The sequence below is a fragment of the Antechinus flavipes genome, chromosome 5 (genome assembly GCF_016432865.1).
Source record: "Antechinus flavipes isolate AdamAnt ecotype Samford, QLD, Australia chromosome 5, AdamAnt_v2, whole genome shotgun sequence".
NCBI lineage: Eukaryota > Metazoa > Chordata > Mammalia > Dasyuromorphia > Dasyuridae > Antechinus > Antechinus flavipes.
Genome location: NC_067402.1, coordinates 252,825,215 through 252,846,384, shown reverse-complemented (window position 1 = coordinate 252,846,384; position 21,170 = coordinate 252,825,215). Strand labels below are relative to the sequence as shown.

Here is a 21,170-nt window from a genome sequence, read left to right as displayed (position 1 = left end):
TTGAATTATTGGTGACACAAGGCACAAAGAAATGAAACAATTCCCACTCTCCAGCATCTTACAGTCTAACTGGGAGACAAATATATGCAAATGCAAACTATATATAAACAGAAATATAGAGAGAATAAATGCACATTTTTTTTCAAAATGTAAGTTTGGGAGAGAGGGCAGACACCGTGATACTAAGATGATTAATATGAACAAGCTGTCTCCACCATAGAAGGGAGGGATGGAGGGATCGATTGTCTTTGTATAGCCAAAGCTATAGAAAACACAATAGGCACTTAATGCATTTTTGTGTACGATGGTTTGAGTTTTCCTAGCTCAGTATCCTTTATATGTAGGAAGCCCCGAAGAATTTCTTACTGGTCTTAGATTTCACAAGGTATGGAGGTCATCCCCTGACTGTTGCAATTGGCCTAGGGAGCCTAGAGAGAGAGAAGCCCCTGGATTTTTTTGTGGATGGGGAGACAGAGGGATGAAGAAGAGGGTTGAGTTGTTCAAAGCAGGCTGCTACTGCCGTCTGTCCGCGGTTGCAGCATCCCCGGTCCACCCTCCGCTCTGCGTGCCCTGTAACCAGGGCGCAGGGAGGATACTGCGGGTGGGCGCTGCGGACGTCTCTGCGTCAAGCCCGGCGGGCGGCGGACGGAGGTGCGGCTCCTCGGCTCAGCTTTGCCTCGGCTCGCCCGCCAGCTTGATCGCCCCCCTCCCCCCTCCTCCCTCTGGGTCCCCCCTCCTCCTCCCTCACGCTGCCTTTAAACTGCCGCTTCATGGGAGGGCCGAGCCCATGTGCGCCTCCGTCACACACATACACACACACTCACACATACACACACTCGCTCATCCTGCGCTCCCTCGCCTTCACCGACACACACGCGTACACCTACACTCACACCCACACCTACACTCACACCCACACCTACACCTGCACCTACACGCCGACCCACTCGAGCACACAAATCAGTCTCTACACGTCTACCCATTCTCTGCAGACAGCGCACCAGACGGCCAACTGCCCCCAGCAGTCAGCGCCGCCGCCGGCCCTCCGACAGCCGCAGCCGCAGCCTCCTCCACCGGCGCCCCCGCCGCTGCCCCCACCGCCGCCAGCCTGCGGGACCCTGCTGCTACTGCCTCCACCGCTAACTCTGCCGCTCCCACTGCCTCCGCCGCCACCTCCCGTGCCGCTCCCACTGCCTCCGCCGCCGCCTTCCGTGCCGCTCCTGGGAGTCTGCCCTGGACCCAGTTGCATGGTAAGGGGAACTGGGGCCTTGGCTCCCCGTACTCTATGCCCCAAGGGGCTCGCAAAGGGCGAGGGAGGGATGAGGGGTTAGATGCAAGGGAGACAGATGATTTGGGGAGCATCAAGAGACTTCCCGGATCCTGGGGAAGGGCGCGTGATCTTTCTGCGGAAGAGTGAGTGAGTGAGTGTGTGTGTACACACGCTCGCTCGCACGAGTATATCTGTGTACAAACCGAGGGACCATGAGGAGGGTGCCTGTCTCCCATGGAAATTCCCCGCAGCATCTTTTTAACGGGATATGCCAAAATGTGGTTCAGAAAAGGGAGGAACAGGTTCTGGGAGGAATAACGGCTTGGGCTGGGCCCGCAAAGTGGGCTTAGCTTTGAGTTTCCTCTATGAATCGAGAGTAGGGTGCTGTGTGCTGATGAGAGATGGGGGCGGAGAAGGGAGAGAACCTTCTCATCCCTTATTCGCTAGAGCCAGTCTTTGCACCGACTCCAAGAAAAGCCGTTTCCTTTCCCCCCATTAACCTGGTTCCCTTTTGATGACATCTAAGTTTGAAGACGGTCATTTCTAAATGTGTTTCTCCAGAGGGATCAGGAGGGGAGCAAGGGAAACCAGCGAGTGGCCACGTTGTCAGTTTGGAGCCTGATCCTGGTGCGTGCGTGGGTGGATGATTGTGGGTGGATGGGCAGGGATAGAGGAATCAAATGTACTCCTCAATTCATTCACATTTCAGTTTAGTAGTATGTGTTACGTGGGGTTGGAATAACTTTCAATCTAAGCGAGCTATTTTAACGCCCCTTCCATTTAAGGAATGGCCTTTGAATGTCTCGTTTGGGTAAAATTAACAGATCTCCAAGACCCCAATTCAACAGCTTTTCCCCTCCCAAACAGATGGTTGGGGATGAAGGGGGTGGTGATAATTGCAAATCCCCACACATTTAAGTTTATTATAATGGTGGGTTGGAGTTTGCAGATATTTACTCGATATTAAAAGATGACTGCTTGGAACAGATGCTTAGGTCTGTTAGCTCCTCCTTCGCCCTCCTCCTCATCCCCATCCCTTTTCGTTGTATTCCTTCTCAGAGAATGGCTGGAGTAAACCTGGGCGGGATCAAGACTGGTGCACAGTGACATCAGCAATGTTTGGGTGCTTATGCAAATGAGCTGCCCTCGGTTTATTTATTATTTTTTTAATCTTGTGATTTGCGTCCCCCACTCCCTCCATTTTAAAACCAGACCACCCTTTTTTCCTCTCTGTTGTCAATCAGTAGGGGTCTGAGGAGGAAAAAATAGATTGTAGATTCAGAATGTTTTTAGTCTTGATTTTTTTTTTAAGAATTTGCTTTGTGCCCGCCTACTGAGGTTTTGCTACGTAGGCTTTACTACGCATCATCATTATTATTTTCTGATGCAATTTTGAGTTTCTTGTGGTAATTGAAACAAAACCTTTTTTATTTCATGATCCTTTTGTGTGATCTGGTGAGACATGGATCTTTACATAATCATGCTTGTAAATGCATAAAATAAAATACAAAGGATTGCAAATTACATTACAAAATCGAATTAAAATACAATAATGGGAATTTTATTTTTATTTTACAGTTCTCCATCCAAGTTTGCCCCACCCTTACTTAGTCTGATAAGAATATACAAAGACATTTATATTCCACTCTGCTTTTATTTAAATTCATTATCTTAATCTGCTCTTTCTCCCCTTCCACACAATGAACAAGATCTATATACTTGTTGCAATGAAATTTTCTTTACCGTTCTTTGGTTTATTTTTAATAGAGCATATTGATTCTTGTCACAAAAGTAGAAAAATGCTCTTTATTTAAGTCACATTTGGAGAATCCAAGAAATGATAAAATAATGAGAACAAGACATTTTTCCTATTCAGAAATTCTCCCCCCACCAACACATACTGTCTTGTTTGAGCAATGTGTTGTACATTGATCTTAAGATATGAAAAATGTTAAGGTGATTAGCGCTTCAGATTTATTATGTCCCCATAACATGTTGAAAAAAACCCTGGCTACTTAATGAAGCTAGAGAAGAAAGAATAGACTTTTTGTTTAATAAGTGATTATACCTCTGAGATATACGGATTTTAAGATTCCTTTAACATACTTAGTAGTGACTAATTTAAATGTGTTGGAATGCTGACAAAAACTCTTAAGTACTGGAATTTATTTCCCCAATACAAATCCTAGGAGGTTTGAATGGGGGAGGGGAGGGCGTTTTTTTTTTTTTTTTTTGTTTGTTTGTTTGTTTGTTTTTTGTTTTTTGTTGTTGTTGTTGTTTTTTTTTTTTTTGGAGGGTGAATGTTATACATAACAATTTAAGAGTTTGTTAGTATTAATTTTGTCCTAGATAAATTAGAATAGAAGCTCTTTGAGGACAGAGACTGATTTTGTTTTTGTAATTGCAGTTTTTGTTTTTCTTTGTTTCTTTAATACTTACTGCAATACTTGGTGCCAGTAAGCTTTTAACAAATGTTTGTTGATTGATGGAATAAGCACCATCCCTGCACCCTAATGGATACTTGTGGATTGGATTACCCTTTTTGTCCTGAACTACTCACTATCTCTTGTCTGGATTTTTTTTTTTTTTTCCCTATATATTTACAAGTATAAGCTTGAAAATTTCCCAGTATACCCATATGCCTTTTGCATATAGACTGCTCAAATGCTAACTATTTCTTGTATAGCCTGACTGGGGAATCATCATAATGACATTATAGAGGCAATATCAGTTTTAGTTGTGATTTGAAACATGTTAGATTTACTCTTTGACAATTTTGAATGATTAATACTTTTGCTTAATACATTACTGCAGAGAAGGCACATGTTGTCAAGATTGGGTAGGAGTGCAGTCCTGTTTCAAATTGAGAGGGAAATAGTTTTAGTTTCTGTCATTTTCACTCCTTGATTTCTTTTTTTTCTTACCAAATGAAATAACATTTTAAAAGTGCTTAGCACAGTGCCTGGGATATAACAGGTACTTAATTCTTATTTCCTTCCCCCCTTTCCATTGCAAATTATGTTCATTTTTGCTTGTGTTTTCTTTCCTTTGGACAAATGTTAATATTTTCTGGGGTGGGGCCATCATTTCACTCCAACATTAATTGACTGTTATTGCCAAATAAGAGATTTTACAGAAGCACCTATGAAAGCAGATTTAAGGGGATTGAAACACAGTTTCATTTGTCTGCAGTAAAAAGATCTATATATATCTTGACAGATTATGGCTTTGCTGGAATTTAATAGAAAACAATGTTTCAGAAATTCTGAAAAATTCTATTAGGGAATAGCAGATGTTAGTGAGACAGTAGCAAGTGAATTGAACCTGAGTACATGTTTATAATCTGTAATAGTGTGCTTCTGTGATTAAAAACAGACACATAAATGACAATATTGGATAGAACACTGGACTTGGATCCAAACTCAAGACACCAACTGTGTGAGTAGGCAAGTTACTACTTTTCAAGTGTTAAGTCCCCTTGTCTTTTAAGTGAAAATAATACCACTCAAGATTAATGTAAGGATCAAATATGATGAAATAATGACTTAGAAAAACACATTGACATTAAATAATGTTCTCGAGTATATTTTTGTTCATTTTGTTAAATATTTCACAAAGATTCCAGCAGAGCTCAGAAATAATTGTCCATCTGGTGTTTGATACCTCTGTTTTAAATCACTTTTAAAACTTTAAAGTCCTATATATCATTGCCTACTGTTTATCTGTTGTTGTTGTTGTTGTTGTTGTTTTTTTTTTTTGGTCCCCTTTTCTTGGCCTCTGTCTCTTTTTTAACAAATTATTTGCTATCATGGGATGTAGTGAATTGCTGTTCCCAATAGTCTTTTAAAATAGAAGATAAACAAGATATCAAGATAAACAAGATAGTTTAAAATGAAATTCTGGTGTCCTAGCAAACTATCTACTTTTTTTTGCGAGTCAATTCAGCTAACATTTATTAAATGCCTTCTATGTTTAAGGAACTGTATTGGGTATATAAAATAAAAAATGACACAGCTTACATTCAAGAAGCTTGCATTCTACTAGGGACCGTGGATACAATCTGTGCATTGATAATTAAATGAAAGGAGATTTTAGTTGGAAAGAAAACCATTTATAGGTTTGGAGGAAATAATTAAGAAAAGGTTTAGACGGGAAGTAGACTAAGCTAAACAGAATGGGTGCTTTCCAGGTATAAGGGAAAGCCCGTAAGGGCTCATAGGCAAGGATGTAATGGCAAGAAAAGTTGATTGTCCAGTTTGATTGGTGTAAAGTATAAAATCCAAAGAGATTAGAGTATTTCATTTATACTGATTTACCGATTACTTCTCTACTTTCTACCCTACTCCACTACTCACATGTGTACTAACTAAATAGAAGTAGGATTGAGCCAATAATTTTATGGATGTCAACTTGTTATTTCTCATAAGGGAACTTATAGATTAAAAAAATAAATTTTAAATAAATCAGATTTTGAATGAAATCTCAGAGGTCATCTAGTTAAACCCATACCTAAACATGGATCTCTTCTTAACAGCAAATTTAACAAGTACTCATTCTTCCTTTCTTTGAAAATCTGGGTGTAGGGATGTAACTGAAGAATAGTCCACTTTCTCTATGGAATCCCACGGACTTTTGGATATTCCAGATATTTTAGGCAATTTTTAAAATGTCATATATAGTAGCAGATAGCTAGATTGTTAAATAAATAGAATTCTGAGCCTAAAATCAGGAAAACTCGAGTCCAATTCAGTGTCAGACACAGTGTGACTGTGAATAAGTCATTCAATCTTTTTTCTCCCTGAATTTCCTCAACTGTAAAATGAGTATGAGTAGAATAGCATCTACTTCCCAGGATCGTTTTCTGTATAGCATGAGTTAATATTTATAATGTGCTTAATATAATTCTGGCATGTTCTAGGCTCTATATAAATGTGCTAGCTATTGTTATTTGTCCCTTTGCAACTTTTACTCACTGCTTTTAATTGTGATCCAAATGGAACTTGTTCTGTGTCCAGATTCCACATGACACTTTCTCCAGACACCGTGCATTCTATAAGTTAAAACTTCTTATGATAGACTACACTCTGCTCTTTTGGACTCTCTCCCTGAATGCATTATTTTTTCCCAGACTGCCTGTTATAAGACACTAAGGTCAGCCAGGTCTTCATTCTTATTACTACTCTGGACTTCTGATTTTCTCTCCATCTTAATCTATTTAAGCTTTCTTTTTTAGATCCTTTTCCCTCAAAATTTTTCTGTCATAAGAATTCTTAAAAAAAAATTTGTCTTCAAATGTCTCCTTTAATATTGGAATAATCTCCAGTTAACAGATGTGAATACATCTGGTTATTATTTATTATTAGAAACTTTCATTATTGCAAGTTCGCTTTTCTGATTTTCACAGTGATGATGAAGGCAATAATGAAATTCTAAACTTAATCAGCTCTTGGTATCAGATAGTAATGATTGTATGTCAGGGAAGTTTGTAACACTAGGACAATAACATGTGATAAATGGAATCAGTGCTTTGTAACTCAGAATCAGTGTTTTGTAACTCTCAAATCTGCCCATTTTTCCACTCACAATGTCCTTACCTTTGCTTGGGACTACTGGTATAGCCAGTACGTCATCTTTCCCCTACTAGCCTTCTAATAATTTCAAAATTATTTTAAGACATGGTCCTCTCCTACTCAAAATTCTTTTGGTGATTTCCTATTGCATCTAGCGACATTTGAGTACTTCGATAACTGGCTCCAATCTTAGTTCATATACCTTTTAAGTATTCAGGACACTCTTTTGGCCAAATAGCATTCCTAGTTGTTCTGTCAAGTCAACATTCCATTGACAGGAAATAAAACTAAGTGATTATGCATATCTTATAACATAAACCGTTAATTAAATGACTATAGTGGGATTTTGAAGCTTATTATTTACCATGAAGTAAAAGATTATCTTAAAACATTTAAAGGATAGTGAGTAACTAAATCTAATGGACTAAATAGATAGCTGCATGGCATAGTAGAAAGAGAGCTGGTCCTGGAATCAGGAAGATTCAATCTTCCTGAGTTCAAATATGGCCTCAGAAATATATTAGCTATGTGACCTTGGGCAGGTCACTTAACTCTACCGCAGTTTCTTTATCTATAAACTGAGCTGGAAATGGCAAATTATTCCAGTATCTTAGCCAAGTTGGGGTTGTGAAGAGTTGGATATGGCTGAAAATGACTGAACAACAATAATGGACTAAATAATATGAGGAAGAGAGCAGAGTTTTGGGTGGTTGGAAAATATTGATCATAGTTTAGGGACATATTTCTTTTTCACGTGAATTAAGCCTCAAGGGAACTCAATATTTGGCAACTAAACTGCAAATATATATATATATATTTGCAGTTTAGTTCTATATTTGTACTTTTAAAAAGCATTATTTATCATTTTTAATATTAATGCTTTATTAATTATTTATTCATTTTAAGCATTATGATCATCAGTGTGCCACAAAATTATAATTTTTCTTTAAGTATATAATTTAATCAGATTCATTGAAATCTTTAGTATGATTTTTGTCTTTGAGCCAATTATTTTTTCTTTAGGAATACAGTATCGATTTTATTTTGTGAATCAATAGAAAATAGGATTTCTAATTAAGTAGTCAATTGATGCAAATAAGCATTACTTTTCTAAGCATTTTTTTTTCTCCCAGAAAAGATCCATTTCTGAAAAGGAGACTCATTTATGTTGTCTTTTTGCTTTTCCCCCATTTTATCTTTTCAGTGTAGCTAAGTCCTATCATAGTCTCCTTTGATGTGTATTAAGGAGAAGGGGCCCTGGGAGGGAATTTCTTCATCTGAGAATTTCCTGAAACACAGATGTTAAATTCAAATAGTAATAGGGGCCACTAAACCTTATGTAAGGATCCTTCAGACCACATATTGATTTAGGGAAAGACCTGTTAACATTATCTTTATGCTTTTTATTTATTTATTATTTTAAAATATTTCCCAATTAACATTTTAATCTGGTTCAGACCTCATTTGGAAGTGTCCTGAACAGCAATGAAGCCAAAAGCTATTTGATATCTTAGTCCTATGGCACTGAAATAACTAGAGGTTATTGATGAAAGCCACTTTGAAGTTAAAGATTGCATAGCTGAATATTTTTGTCATTCAGTTGGTGCAGTGAAATCTTAAAGTATTACATAAAGGCTGGCTGCTCCTAATATTATTACTGTTGTTATTATTATTACTATATATATAAGATCAACTCCTAGAAACAAACTTTCTAATTTGTAGTACAGAGAAGGGTGTGGTGTTTTCTCATCTGATCTTTGCAACAATTTTGTGAAGTAGGTGCTATTATTATCCCCATTTTACAGATGAGGAAACAAAGATTAAGTGACATGTTTGCAGTTACACAGCTAATAAGTGTCTAAGGCTGGATTTAGATTTTGGTCTTCTTGACTCCAGGTCCAATGTTTATTCATTGAGTACCTTAGCTGCAAATATGTCATATTTTTTGTTTTGAATTTACTTCCTGAAATGCTGATGGAAATCTGACCCTGCAAAAATATTCTCTTCTTTCTCTACATCCTCTATTTTGGGAAATCTTAGCTTCTGTGAGTTCTATTTTCTCTATGCAGAGAACACCAGGCAGTCCTAATCTGTTTTATGAGTTAGTTTTTCACCAACAGTGGATTTCAGGAATCTTCACTTGAATGTCCTGGAGGCATCTCAAACTCCCAAGTCTCATCATTTTCTCTAAACTCTCCCCTTCTTCAAAGTTCTTAGTTTCGGTTGAGGGCACCACTGTATTTTCTGTCACCCAGTTTATAACTCTGTAGTCTTTTTGAGAGATGAGAAGGGAGGGTTGCCCATGCAGTCAGAAAATCTTGCATTGATCTTATCTCAGGACGGCTACCTACTTTACCTACCCTCCCCACCTCTTGCCTCTCATTGTAATGATTCTCATTGTAATCAACTCCTAATCTTTCTATTTTCACTTTCATCTCTCCCATCTTTGAACAGAGAAACCTAAATCATTATATATTCTCTTGACTGTCTCTATCTCCTGTTCTCCACATCTCTATTTGTTTTTATTTCTCTCACAAATCTTGCTTTTAAAGGACAAATGTAGATGTTATAAAAATAAACTACAATTTGTTAGATCAGCTTTTCAAGTTGTTGCCTTTATGCTAAATCCAAACATTTAAAAAGTGAAAAGCTCACACAGGGCAAGTGCTCACAAGTTGATTAGGAAAAATGATATAAGGATGCTCTCAAGGTCCTTCTTAAGAACTTTATAATTGATTGTACAATATGGGAGACATTGAATGCCCAGGACCATCCAGCATGGCAGTGTGCCCTCATTAGAGAATGAGCAAAGCAGAATTGAATTCGCTCAGAAAAAAAAAAAAGAAAAGAAAAGTGATGTGCCCAGTTAGAGAATTCACCCTTAAATGTTCATTAAGGACAATTGTGTCTGACCTGTGGTGTGGAGAGTTTGAGCTCATATTTAAAGCCTAGTTAATTTGACTCTAATCTAGTAATGTCGTTTTGCTCCTTTTTCCAAAATAAAGGATAACCAGCCATTCGAACATTAACAAACTATGTTAAAACAGTTAGCTTTAAGACATTAGTTAGTTTTAAGACATTAGTAAATGTTCACAAAAAACTTCTAGGCATAGGCAGCCATTGGGAGTCAAAATGAACTAGTGTAATCTAAGAACTGCCACTTAAGTGACTTGGCCACTTAATTATATTGAAATAGTGGAGAAAAGGGATTCAAATTGAGCTCTCCAACTTCAGTGAACCAGATTGGGTGTTGCTTAATATTCAGTTAATGTAGGAGACGGGAAGGAAGTCAGGAAAGAGGGAAAGAGAGGGAGGGAGATCGACAGAGACAAAGAGACAGTTGCAAAGTAGTATCTAATCCAGTTTTTTTCCCATAATCATCTTTTTCCTTATTTACCAAGTAAAAGTGTCAAGACTAAATGATCCACAGACTCAGTTCTAGGTTCTATAATCCATAAATGTATGTAAGATTCTATAATCCTATTGTAATCCTATTCAACATTTATTAAGTACACACAGTCTTAAACTGAGCACTGAAGATACACCAAATTAAAAGGGATAGTACCTGCCCTTGATGAGTTTACAATCTAAAGATTATAGATACTAGAAGACAGCACAATGGGATGAAGTACAAGCTACTTTTTCTTCTTGGTATTTTGGGGAAGATAGTAGGACCCTTATCCCTTTAGGAAGAACTTGACTTTGGGAGAAGTGTGAACACAACATAGTAGATTGATTGGAAAACTTTGAACTTCTAGCACACAAAGTAAGTAGACAGTCTAGGCATCTTCATTGCAGGGGAAACCAATGTAAATGAGATATCATTGATCAATGGAAGGACTGGAGAGTTGTTTCAAATTGTATTAACCCAAATGTTTATAGGTCAGCATAGAAACAACTGAGCTTAGCACTTAGTCAGAAACAATAATTAGTTAAAATTGGAAGTTGCCAGATGGCTCAAATTGTTAACATCCATCTGTAAGCTCCTTTAGTAACTAATTCTCCTTCCCACTCAACTAAATGTATTTTAATTACTTCTTGCCTTATTTTCATATCATGAATTAGAGAGTTAATTTGAAGGCACTTTTTTTTCATGTTTTCTCTAGGGACCCAAAATTTCGAGTTGCAACTCCACTATTGTCCATCCCATCCTCTTAGTTTTTAAACTAAGTTTAAATAAGTTTTTAAACTTCTTTTATGTGTGTCTTGGAGTCTCCTATGGACTGTTATATAGTTGTAAAATGTATAAGATTTAAAAATCATAATTGAAAGAAGTGCCAAGTTTTAGGTGGAGGTTAGGGAAAATAAAAATGCAAAAAAAATTTTTCTTCTTTCTCATCCAAGTCCACAGACCCCTGAAATAATCATGGTTCCCTTCGGGGTCAGTGGTTAAGAACCTTGATCATCCTATATATTCTTTCATGGCTTCATATATTCTGATCTCTCCTGGTTATTTATTTATTTATTTTTTTTACCAATCTAATAAGTCCCTTCTCCATGTACTCTTTGTGACCTTATTCTTTTAAGATGGAATGGTAGGCAAGATTGTCTCCTTAGCTCTTTTTTCTCATCTTTTCTGGTCTGTATTCTCTTCATGGACAATGCCATTTATTTCCATCATTTCAATCATTTCAACTTCCACCTCTATACCAGAACTTCCTCAGCCAATCCTAACCTCTTATTTGAATTGTACTCCCAAATGATTCTAGGCTATCTCCACTTGCATGTCATTGAGCAGAATCTTAAACTCATTTCCTAAAGTTGAGCTTATCTCTTTTCCTAGAGCTTTTCTTTTTTTAAATTTATATTCTTGTTTCTACTGGGCTTATATCCCAAAGAGATCTTAAAAGGAGGGAAAGGGACCCATATGTGCAAAAATGTTTGTGGCAGCCCTTTTTGTAGTGGCAAGAAATTGGAAACTTTGTGGATGCCCATCAACTGGAGAATGGCTGAATAAATTATGGTATATGAATGGTATGGAATATTATTGTTCTGTAAGAAACGACCAGCAGGATGATTTCAGAGAGGCCTACGGACACTTACGTAAAGTGATACTAAGCTAATTTACTGAGTAAGTGTAAAATTTATGGGTGATAGGAAGCTTCAGGGTATGACTGTTCCAGTACACAACTAAGTGAAATTACTTTGAGTAATTAAGAATTGGAAAGCTTGAAATATTTGAGAGAATTATATCTATCTTTCTATCTTATCTATCTATATCTGTCTCTCTATTCGTGCACACACACAATAAAATTAAAAAAAAAAGTTTAACAGTATTATGACAAGAGTTTGGGTAGAAAAAGATTATAAACTATACACTGAACTTATTGAGGAAAAAGTCTTGAGAATATCCTTAGAACTGATAGGAAAAAAAATGTACAGAATTCTGGATTGGATGATTGCATTTTCGTTCATCTTTGATTCTAACTAGTGGTGTGGCTTTGTTTTTTGTTAGGTGGCCTCTGAGTTCTATTCCAGTCTTGAATTAGAATATAAAATAAGTCTATTTATTTTTCTTCCTGTCCCAAAGGCATGGACCTAGAATTAGGAAGACCAAAGTACTAATTTCAGATTCAGACACTTAAGAGCTCTTTATGACCCCTGAGCATGACACTTAAAAAAAAAAGTCTCCTGTACAATAAAATGGAGATAACAATATAGTAGTGCCTATTTGTGAGGATGGTTGAGAATCACATGAAACCTAGCACAGTTCCAGGTATATAACAGGACTTCATGAATGCTCTTCTGTGTTTCAATTCTTTCCTCCCTCTTCTCCCTTCTTTTCCATCTTCTCCATCATTTTATTGTGTGGCAAACAGTAAGGAATTTCCCTGTAACAAATGCTGGATAGATGGCATGGGACTTGAGTTTTCCTTGTTTTTTACTCAAACCATTGTGATCCTGGACAAGCCCATTACTCTCCCTAGGCTTCAAGTAAAATAAAGGGGTTGCATAAGGCCAGAAGTGAGGCCTTTCCCAGATTAAAATGTGATTGAGTTATATTTAGCAAAATAAATAAAAATATATTTTAAAATTAAGTTACTTTGTTTAACATATTGGATTATTTGCCATTTAAGGGAGGGAGTGGAGGGAAGAAAGGGAAAAAATTGGAATGCAAGGTTTTGCAAGGATCAATGTTGAAAAATTATCCATGCATATGTTTTTAAAATAAAAAGCTGAAATAAAAATAAGTTTAATATGTGGCCCCTGGTGGGAAGAGGGGATCCTTATGTATGAATTCATTGCCCTTATTTCTCTTTGAGTTAACTCTAACTGGATTAGATGGCCAATTTTAAATATGTGGGTGTATGATTAAGCCATATAATGCTACAGTTGACACTGTAACCCAGCACAGGATAGATTGGGAATTAATGTGTCATATGTTAAGTAATTGAAAAACAAGATTTAACTTGTTGCTTTTAAATTGATGCTAAAGAAAGTTTTAGAAGTTAGATTTACTGAGTCTTTTTGAGCCATGACTGCCTCACTGCAAAAATTAGATGCTTTTCAAGGCAACTACTTTCAATGAAAACATTCATTTTCAGGTATAAATCCTGTTTGTTAAAGCCTCAATTACTGTGGATGTCTACAAAAACACACCCTTATAGATCTGAGTGTAATGGAGAATAGGATAAAAGATGCCTAAGTGAGAGGGATCCATGTGAATGAGAAAGAGGGTAAAACTTAATGCAAAAGAAAAAGGAGGCACTGACAATGATATTCAAGCCACAGCATTTACTGGGGCATATTCCAAAGCAGAGTGGATAGTAGAAGGTACAATAAATGATAATTTGTTTTTGTATTTTAAATGGATTTTTAATTACTTTATTTCATAGTATACTAAAAGAAGTGGGTTTTACTACCATTGCAGGTTGACACCTTCTGTTGAATGTTACTTGAGTGTATCAAAAGGTGATGTGATTTACACAAGGGTCTCAGAAAAGGTTTGAATCTGGGTATTCTGGATTCCAAGACCAGCTCCCCACTTCCTCTCTGCTTTCTGGTTTCTCTCTCTCTCTCTCTCCCCTCCCCCCCCCCCCCCCCCCCCCCCGAATTGTTGTAAGGATCAAATGAAATAATAATTTGTGGAATGCTTAGGACAGTGCCTGGAATATAATAGGTGCTTAAAAGATCGGCTTAGTCTATCTAACTGACTATATTTATATGGTTTTGCAAGCTAAAAATGAGTTTTCCATTTTTAAATGTAATAAAACTTAGAAAAGGAAAAAAAAAATTCCTGCTGCTCTAGAGGGTTAGTTTAGCTTTCCAGCTTCATGCTGAATTAATCTTAGTTCAAAAAGAAAAACAAAAAAGGACAATCATAATTTGAGTTATATCAACAAGTAATTGTTAAATACTTCTTATTTGAAAAATTTACAGGTATACATGGGACCTTGAACATATAAATTCAGAAACCTCCAATCTTAATCATCGTGAATTGTTTTAAAAGTTTCTTCAGCCTTTTTCTTCATATTACCTGGAAAAAAATTTTTTTTGGAGAGATTCATCCCTAAACCCCAGAGCCATATCTTCCAATGCCCAAAAATAGCAAGGTGGTCAAAAGAGAATTAGATGATGATATCATTGAATCTGTCAAAGATCTCCTTTCCAATGAAGATTCTGCTGATGATGCTTTTAAGAAGAGTGAACTGATTGTTGATGATCCAGAAGAAAAAGACATGGATGGTGAAAAAAGCTCTGAGAGTGGAAAAAGTGAAGGTTTAAGGCCAGCTTGGAGTAACAAGATGCAGTATATCTTGGCACAGGTTGGATTTTCTGTTGGTTTAGGGAATGTGTGGAGATTTCCATACCTGTGTCAGAAGAATGGAGGAGGTAAGTCTATATGCACTTCTTAAACACCTTTTGATATTTAATCATCATGAGTCACAAATGCATACATCAGAAGTCCAGAATCTAGTTGTCTGTCAGAGAAAAGTTGAATTTAAAATTTTTACTTTGGAAATAAACATTGTTTTAAAACTTTGGAGCATTTGCATGTAGTTAGTAAAATCTACTTACAAATCAAAGATGGATTCTTGAGTTTATCAGAGGAAAAGAGAATCATGGAACTGTTTAAATGGGAGCTCTAAGACTGCTCTTGCTACCCAAGAAATGCTTAGATTTATGAACACCCTTGACTATTTTCTCTGCAGATAAAGCCATTGTCCCTAAGATTCTTTCTAAAACTTTTTGAGAAGGTAGTTGTAATGGTCATTCATTCTTTTTCTAGAGCTGAATGAAGTTTCTGTAGCAAATTGGGGAATAGATTCGAACAGGATAATTCTTCTCTGTAAATCAGTGTAATGTTATCTCTGAGTTCACATAACACCAAGAGAATCAAAACTAGAGATAGTGAGGAATGTATAATAGTAACAGCTAACAATTTAATATAGAGAATTGGTGTCTGCAGAGTACCTGTCCCCATTTTATCTCATTGAGATGTTATGACAACCCTATGAGGTGTGTATATTATTTTATTTCCATTTTAACATATGGGGGATTGAAGGCTTAGGGAGATGAATTGACCTGTCCAGCATCATTATAATTTGGCTGTTTGCACTTTCTCAATATTTAGTTTCTAGAACTGTTTTGTTATACTTTCTATTTTTATTTTTGTTGTTGTCATTATGTGTGTATTCTTGATTTCACTTAGTGTTACTTTGCACTGATTCACCTAAGTATTTCCATGCTGTTTTGTTGATCATGCTCAGAATGTGCTGTGCAGTAACATTCCACTAATCATGTACTTCAAGTTTATTCTTCAATCTGTGGGCACTCCCTTTGCTTCTGTTCAGATGTGTTTCTTGTAAACACTATATTGTAGGATTCTAGTTTTTTATTTTTTATTCACTTTGCTGTCCACTTCTGTTTTATGGAAGAGTTCCTCCATTCATATTCACAGTTTTGATTACCAGCTCTGTATTTCCTTCCATCTTATTTTTTCTCCTGTATATACTTTTGTTCTTTTTTCCACTCTATCTATCCCTCCTTTGTTTCTAGCCGACCCCAACCTGTATCCTCTTTCCTTTTCTTTCCCCTTTCTCCTCTTACTTCCTTATATAATAAGATAAATTTCTATATCAAACTGAATGATCAAGTTATTCCCTCTTTGAGCCAAAACTGATGAGAATAAACTTCAAACACTGCTCATTCCCCCTAACTTCTTTCCCTCTATTGTATTAGTTCTTTTTTTACCTCTATATGTGATCTGATTTGTCCCATTATACCTACACCTCCCCTTTCCTCTTCTCCCAATACAATTCTTTTTTCCCCCCAACTCTTAATGTCTTTTTATTTAGTATCATCACACAAGAGTCAAACCATATCCATACCCTTCATTCATGTATAACTGCCCCAATAAGAGATACAGTTTTCAAGAGTTATGGGCATCATTTTTCTATTTAGAGTTAAAAACAGTTTAACCTTTAAATAAAATATATACTTTCCCTGTTTACCTTTCTTTAATTCTCTTGAGTAGTGCTATTTTGAAGATCAACTTCTGCATTTTTGGTCTGTTTCCCCCAATAGAAATAATTGGAAGGCTTTTACTTCAATTGAAGATCCATCTCCTCCCCTGAACGATGAATCAAGTCTTGTTGGGTAGTTGATTCTTGGTTGGAATTCCAGGTTGTCTTCTGGAATATGATATTCCAGGCCCTCTGATCCTTTAGTGTAGAAGCTACCAGATACTGGATAATCCTGACTGTGGCTCTTCAGTACTTAAATTGGGTTTTGTTTGTTTTTTGACAGCCTACATTTTTTTTTTTTCTCCTTGAGAATGTACTTCTGGAGTTTTATAACAATGTTTCTTGAAGTTTTCCTTATGATTTCTCTTCCCAGAGGTGATTGATGGATTCTTTCAATGACTGTTTTGCCCTCTGGTTCTACTATATCAGGGCAGTTTTCCTTGAGGATCTCCTGAAGAATGTTAGCCAGGCTCAGGTAGAACAATAATTTTTAAGTGGTTTCCAGGTCAGCTGTTTTTCCAGTGAGGTATTTTACATTTTCTTCCATTTTTTTTTTTCCATTTTTTTTCATTTGTCTCATAAAGTCATTACCTTCCATTTGCCCTGTTCTAGTTTTTAATTTTTTAAATTCTGATTTTCTTCAGTTTGTTTTTGTAACTCTTTTTTTTTTTTTTTGATTAATTCTACTTTTCAAAGTATTTTTTCTTCAGTGAAGAAACATCTTATTATTATTTTTTTTTAATTGGGCCAATTGTATTTTTTTTTTTAAAGGAATTGCCTGCCTTTTCCAAGCTGTTGACTCTCTTTTTGCATGTCTCATTTTTTTTTTTTTTTCTTCTTCTTCCTCTTTTATTTGACTTTTAAAGTCTCTTATGAGCACTTCCAAGAAGCCTCTTTGGGCTTGAGACAATTCATATCACTTCTTGAGATTTCCTCTATGGACATGTTGTCCTTCTCTGAGTTGATCACCACAGTAGCCTATGATTAAGATTCTTTTCTGTTTCTTGCTCATTTTCTTTCTTTTTTCCTATTTTATGACTTTTATGGTCGGCTCTGCTCTTAGAGTACAGAGGTGCTTTGTCCCAAGCTTCTTGTGAAATTGAGCCTCACTTTTGAGCAGAGGCCTCGTTTTTGGTGGCTTGCTCACAGTCCTACCTGCTTTCTCAGTAAATAGACTGGTTTCCCACAATTTGTCTTTTGAGTTGGGCTCCAGGCTGTCTCATCAGTCTGCTCCTCTACTGAGCCATGGCTGAGGGTCTCAGATGCTTATCTGCTGTGATTAAGATCTTCTTACTACTGCTGGTTTTCCCAAATACTTTCTGAATTGGGCTGAACACCCTTTTCATCCCAGTGAGCCTGACTTTTCTTGAAGTTTTTCCAGTCTATCTTGAGCTGTAAAATGGTTTCATTGTCAGATTCTGTTCAGAGGCTTGGTTACATGTGGTTTTTGAAAGAAATTAGGAAAGTTGGAGCAGCTTCCTGACTTCACTCTGCCATTGTGGCTCTGACCCCAGAATTCAGCCAGTTTTTTTTCTGAAATATGACCTTGACTTTCTTGCCATGAAATCATGCTCTCTCAACGAACAATTCTCGCACTCTCAATTTTGCAGTGCATTTTTGATGCAGTATCTTACTTAAGCCTCCCACAAAACCTCAGAGATTACTACCATAGATGTAATTATCTACATTTTCCAAATAAGAAAACTGAAGTGATCTTGCCATAATTGCATAGCTAGAAATTGTCAAAGGTAGAGTTGATTTGATATCCTAGTGATTTGAAGTAGAACCTTACAATTCAGCTGTTTCTATTCAAATATTAAGTCTTATTTCAATGACATCATCAGACTGCCAAAGGAATAAGATACAAAATACCAATTGATTACATAGATACATGTAATACAATTTGACTTGTGTGTGCATGTATATATGCATATATGTGTGTGCATGCATATATGCATATATAATATATATAAATTTGATGTGTATACACACATATATATGAGATTAATATACTTATGCATATTACACATGTATGTACACATAGGCACTCAATGCAGCTATAACTATATATATGCACATAAACACATATATGCATGCATATACATTTATACATGTATACATGCACAGTACAATCTAAGTACATATCTATGCATATGTGTATATAATTATATTTGACATTAGAATCTAAAAGCATTATATGTTTAAGTTATTATTATTTCATTGCAATAAGAGTGAACTTCATCAATAAGGTGACACTGGAAGAATTTGTCCCCAGTTGAACCATTACGTATAATGTTCTGTGCCTTTAGGGAATATTCATGTATTCTTAATCCTCATTTGGTTTTTCTTCTAGGTTCTATTGGTAAAAATTTGTCATAATTTATACCTTAAAATTCAGTTAAATTGCATTACTTTGCTGGTCTGGCATTTATGGTCCTTTAGAAAACCTAGAGTAAACTGAAATTTACATTTGTATTTTCTATAAATAAAAGTAACTGGTTAAAGAGGATTACAAAAGATAGACTTAACCTACTTTAGTAAATAAGTTAGATTTAAGGACTTTAACAAACTGTGTATAAATTCATGCTGCTGGTGCAAATTCATAACCTTTTCACAAGAAATGCTTTATAGCAGTTACTTCTTTTTCCTGTCTTGAAAGTGAGTTTTGTATTCCTTTCAAAATGTTCTGAATTTCACACTTTTTAGGAATTTGAAGATAAACCTCAATCTGAAATATTCAGCATTTTTTTTTTTTTTTTAAATCAGAAATGTCAACTTTACTTTCTTATTTGTGTTTCTCTTTATAGGTGCATATCTCATTCCATATTTAGTATTGTTGATGATAATAGGCATACCACTTTTTTTGCTGGAACTTGCTGTTGGGCAAAAAATTCGCAGAGGAAGTATTGGTGTGTGGAATTTTATCAGCCCTAAACTGGGTGGAATTGGATACGCAAGTTGTGTAGTAAGTGATGTGTATCTTTTCATTTAATCTTTATTTTTTTTACTAATCTTTATTTTACTCTTCATTTTATCTTTAATCTTTTAATAGGAAAAGAAAGATGCTTATTTTAAAGCAAGGGTTTACCTTTTCTAATTCTTTTCAATAAGTAGAATTATATCTTATTCTTTTAAATAAGTAGAACATATATTAAAATAGAAATCTTAACAATTATAGATTTTTAATTATGAATCCAGTTAACACATGGTATTTGGATGCTATTACTTTTTTTGGTAAAATATTAAATATTCCAAATCATGAAAAGGAAGGCAATCAAAAGTTTAGACATATTGAAAAATATTAAATAAAAATATAATATTTAATGTGACGGCATCACATGCAATAGACTTAGATGACTTTGCTGTTATGGATCTTTCTATTTTTATATCTTCTGTTTCCAGATATGCCTTGTTCTCCTTCTTCAACCCAGTGAACCATTCCTTGTAATGAAGAATTTCAAGAAGGGAGGGAGGAAGTGTAGGTGGTGGAAGAGGAGGGAGGAAAGAAGGGAGAAACAGAGAAGGAGATGGAGAGGAGAAGAGATTAGCAAAAGCAACTAATCCAAAACTATAGTGTCTGACAACAGAAGCAATATTAATGGGATTATTTTCTCTTGTAGGTGTGTTTCTTTGTGGCTCTCTATTACAATGTTATTATTGGCTGGAGCTTGTTCTATTTTTCACAATCTTTTCAACATCCTCTTCCATGGAATGAGTGCCCTCTGGTGAAAAATGCTTCTCACACTTGTAAGAAATATACTTTTTTTTGGCTGCTTAATGAATTTAAGAAGAAGAAAAAATTTATATATTAAGATAATTAGGACAAAACTGTATTATATTTATCAGAAAACATTATGACTATACATATTCTGTTCTTAACTCCTTGTGATCCTACTTAAAAAACTCCATTGACATCAACAATAAACAAAAACCCAACTAAAAAGGAAAACAAAAACAAACTTGTTCAACTATGAATCCTAAATAATAAATAATTCACAGGACAAATCATCAAAAAATGAAATTATGTGGGAAAAAAATCTTAATTTTGATCCTTGTTTTTGTAATACTTCTATTTTTGAATATCCCTCTCCCTTTCTTATTGAATAAGCTATCCCTTCAAAGAAAGATTTAAAAAGGAGGGAGAAGCAAAGCCAGTCATATGTGACAGCAAATACAATATTCTGCACTCTAGTACTGCAAAGAGAGGAGAAAGAGTGAAAGTATTTTCTTAATGTTTTTCTTTTCTGGGAGCCTACTTTTACCAATTACTCAAAAGCATTTAGGACTTTCAGCATAGTCTGTTTATTATACTTTGTATCATTAGAAGAGATTGTGAAGTGTTAGCCTTCATCTCTGTCTCCTCTTCTTGATCCACATTCACATTTTTATGAAAACACTAGAAGAAACCACAGATATTTATTTTATTTATTACTTCAAATCACTATAGTTTTCTTTAGCCTTTTTTTTTTTTTTAAAGGTCTTGGCTATACAATTTTATAGGTCTATGCTTGAGGAAATCAGATTTTTTAGATAATTTAGGCAATTATAAAGAATGATGGAGGGAAAAAAACCTCACTTTTTGCATGAATTAGCTGAGAAAAAGCAGGGTAAAAGCCAAAATTGGTTAATTGGATTCACTGGACAGTTAATCTCTCCCCTTTGTGATACAGATTTTAATTTCAAAGTCTTTCAGAAGTAGGGTTGATTTAATTTGTGTGATGCTTAGGATGCATACTTTTACCTTCTTGTCAATGAGGGGGGGAATCCAAGATTTTTTTTTTTCTAAGATTACTAAGAAAAATAATGTTTTTTCATACAAGCAAAGTGAAGAAATTAATTAGATAATTTAGCCAAAATAACATG

At 35.6% G+C, this 21,170-nt stretch overlaps 1 protein-coding gene across 2 annotated transcripts in view; it reads left to right on the top strand.

Annotated features, from left to right (window-relative positions):
* The window catches only part of SLC6A15 (solute carrier family 6 member 15), a 95,712-nt gene that overhangs the window by 51,637 nt on the left and 22,905 nt on the right, over positions 1-21,170 (top strand). Inside the window, exons 2-5 of one of the 2 annotated variants that reach the window (XM_052001408.1) lie at positions 993-1,250; positions 14,221-14,673; positions 19,115-19,272; positions 19,928-20,054. In XM_052001408.1, coding sequence (XP_051857368.1) covers positions 14,376-14,673; positions 19,115-19,272; positions 19,928-20,054 — 583 coding nt within the window. In that variant the 5' untranslated portion in view covers positions 993-1,250; positions 14,221-14,375. The remainder of the gene's footprint in view (positions 1-992; positions 1,251-14,220; positions 14,674-19,114; positions 19,273-19,927; positions 20,055-21,170) is intronic. The other variant, XM_052001409.1, reaches the window with a different exon arrangement.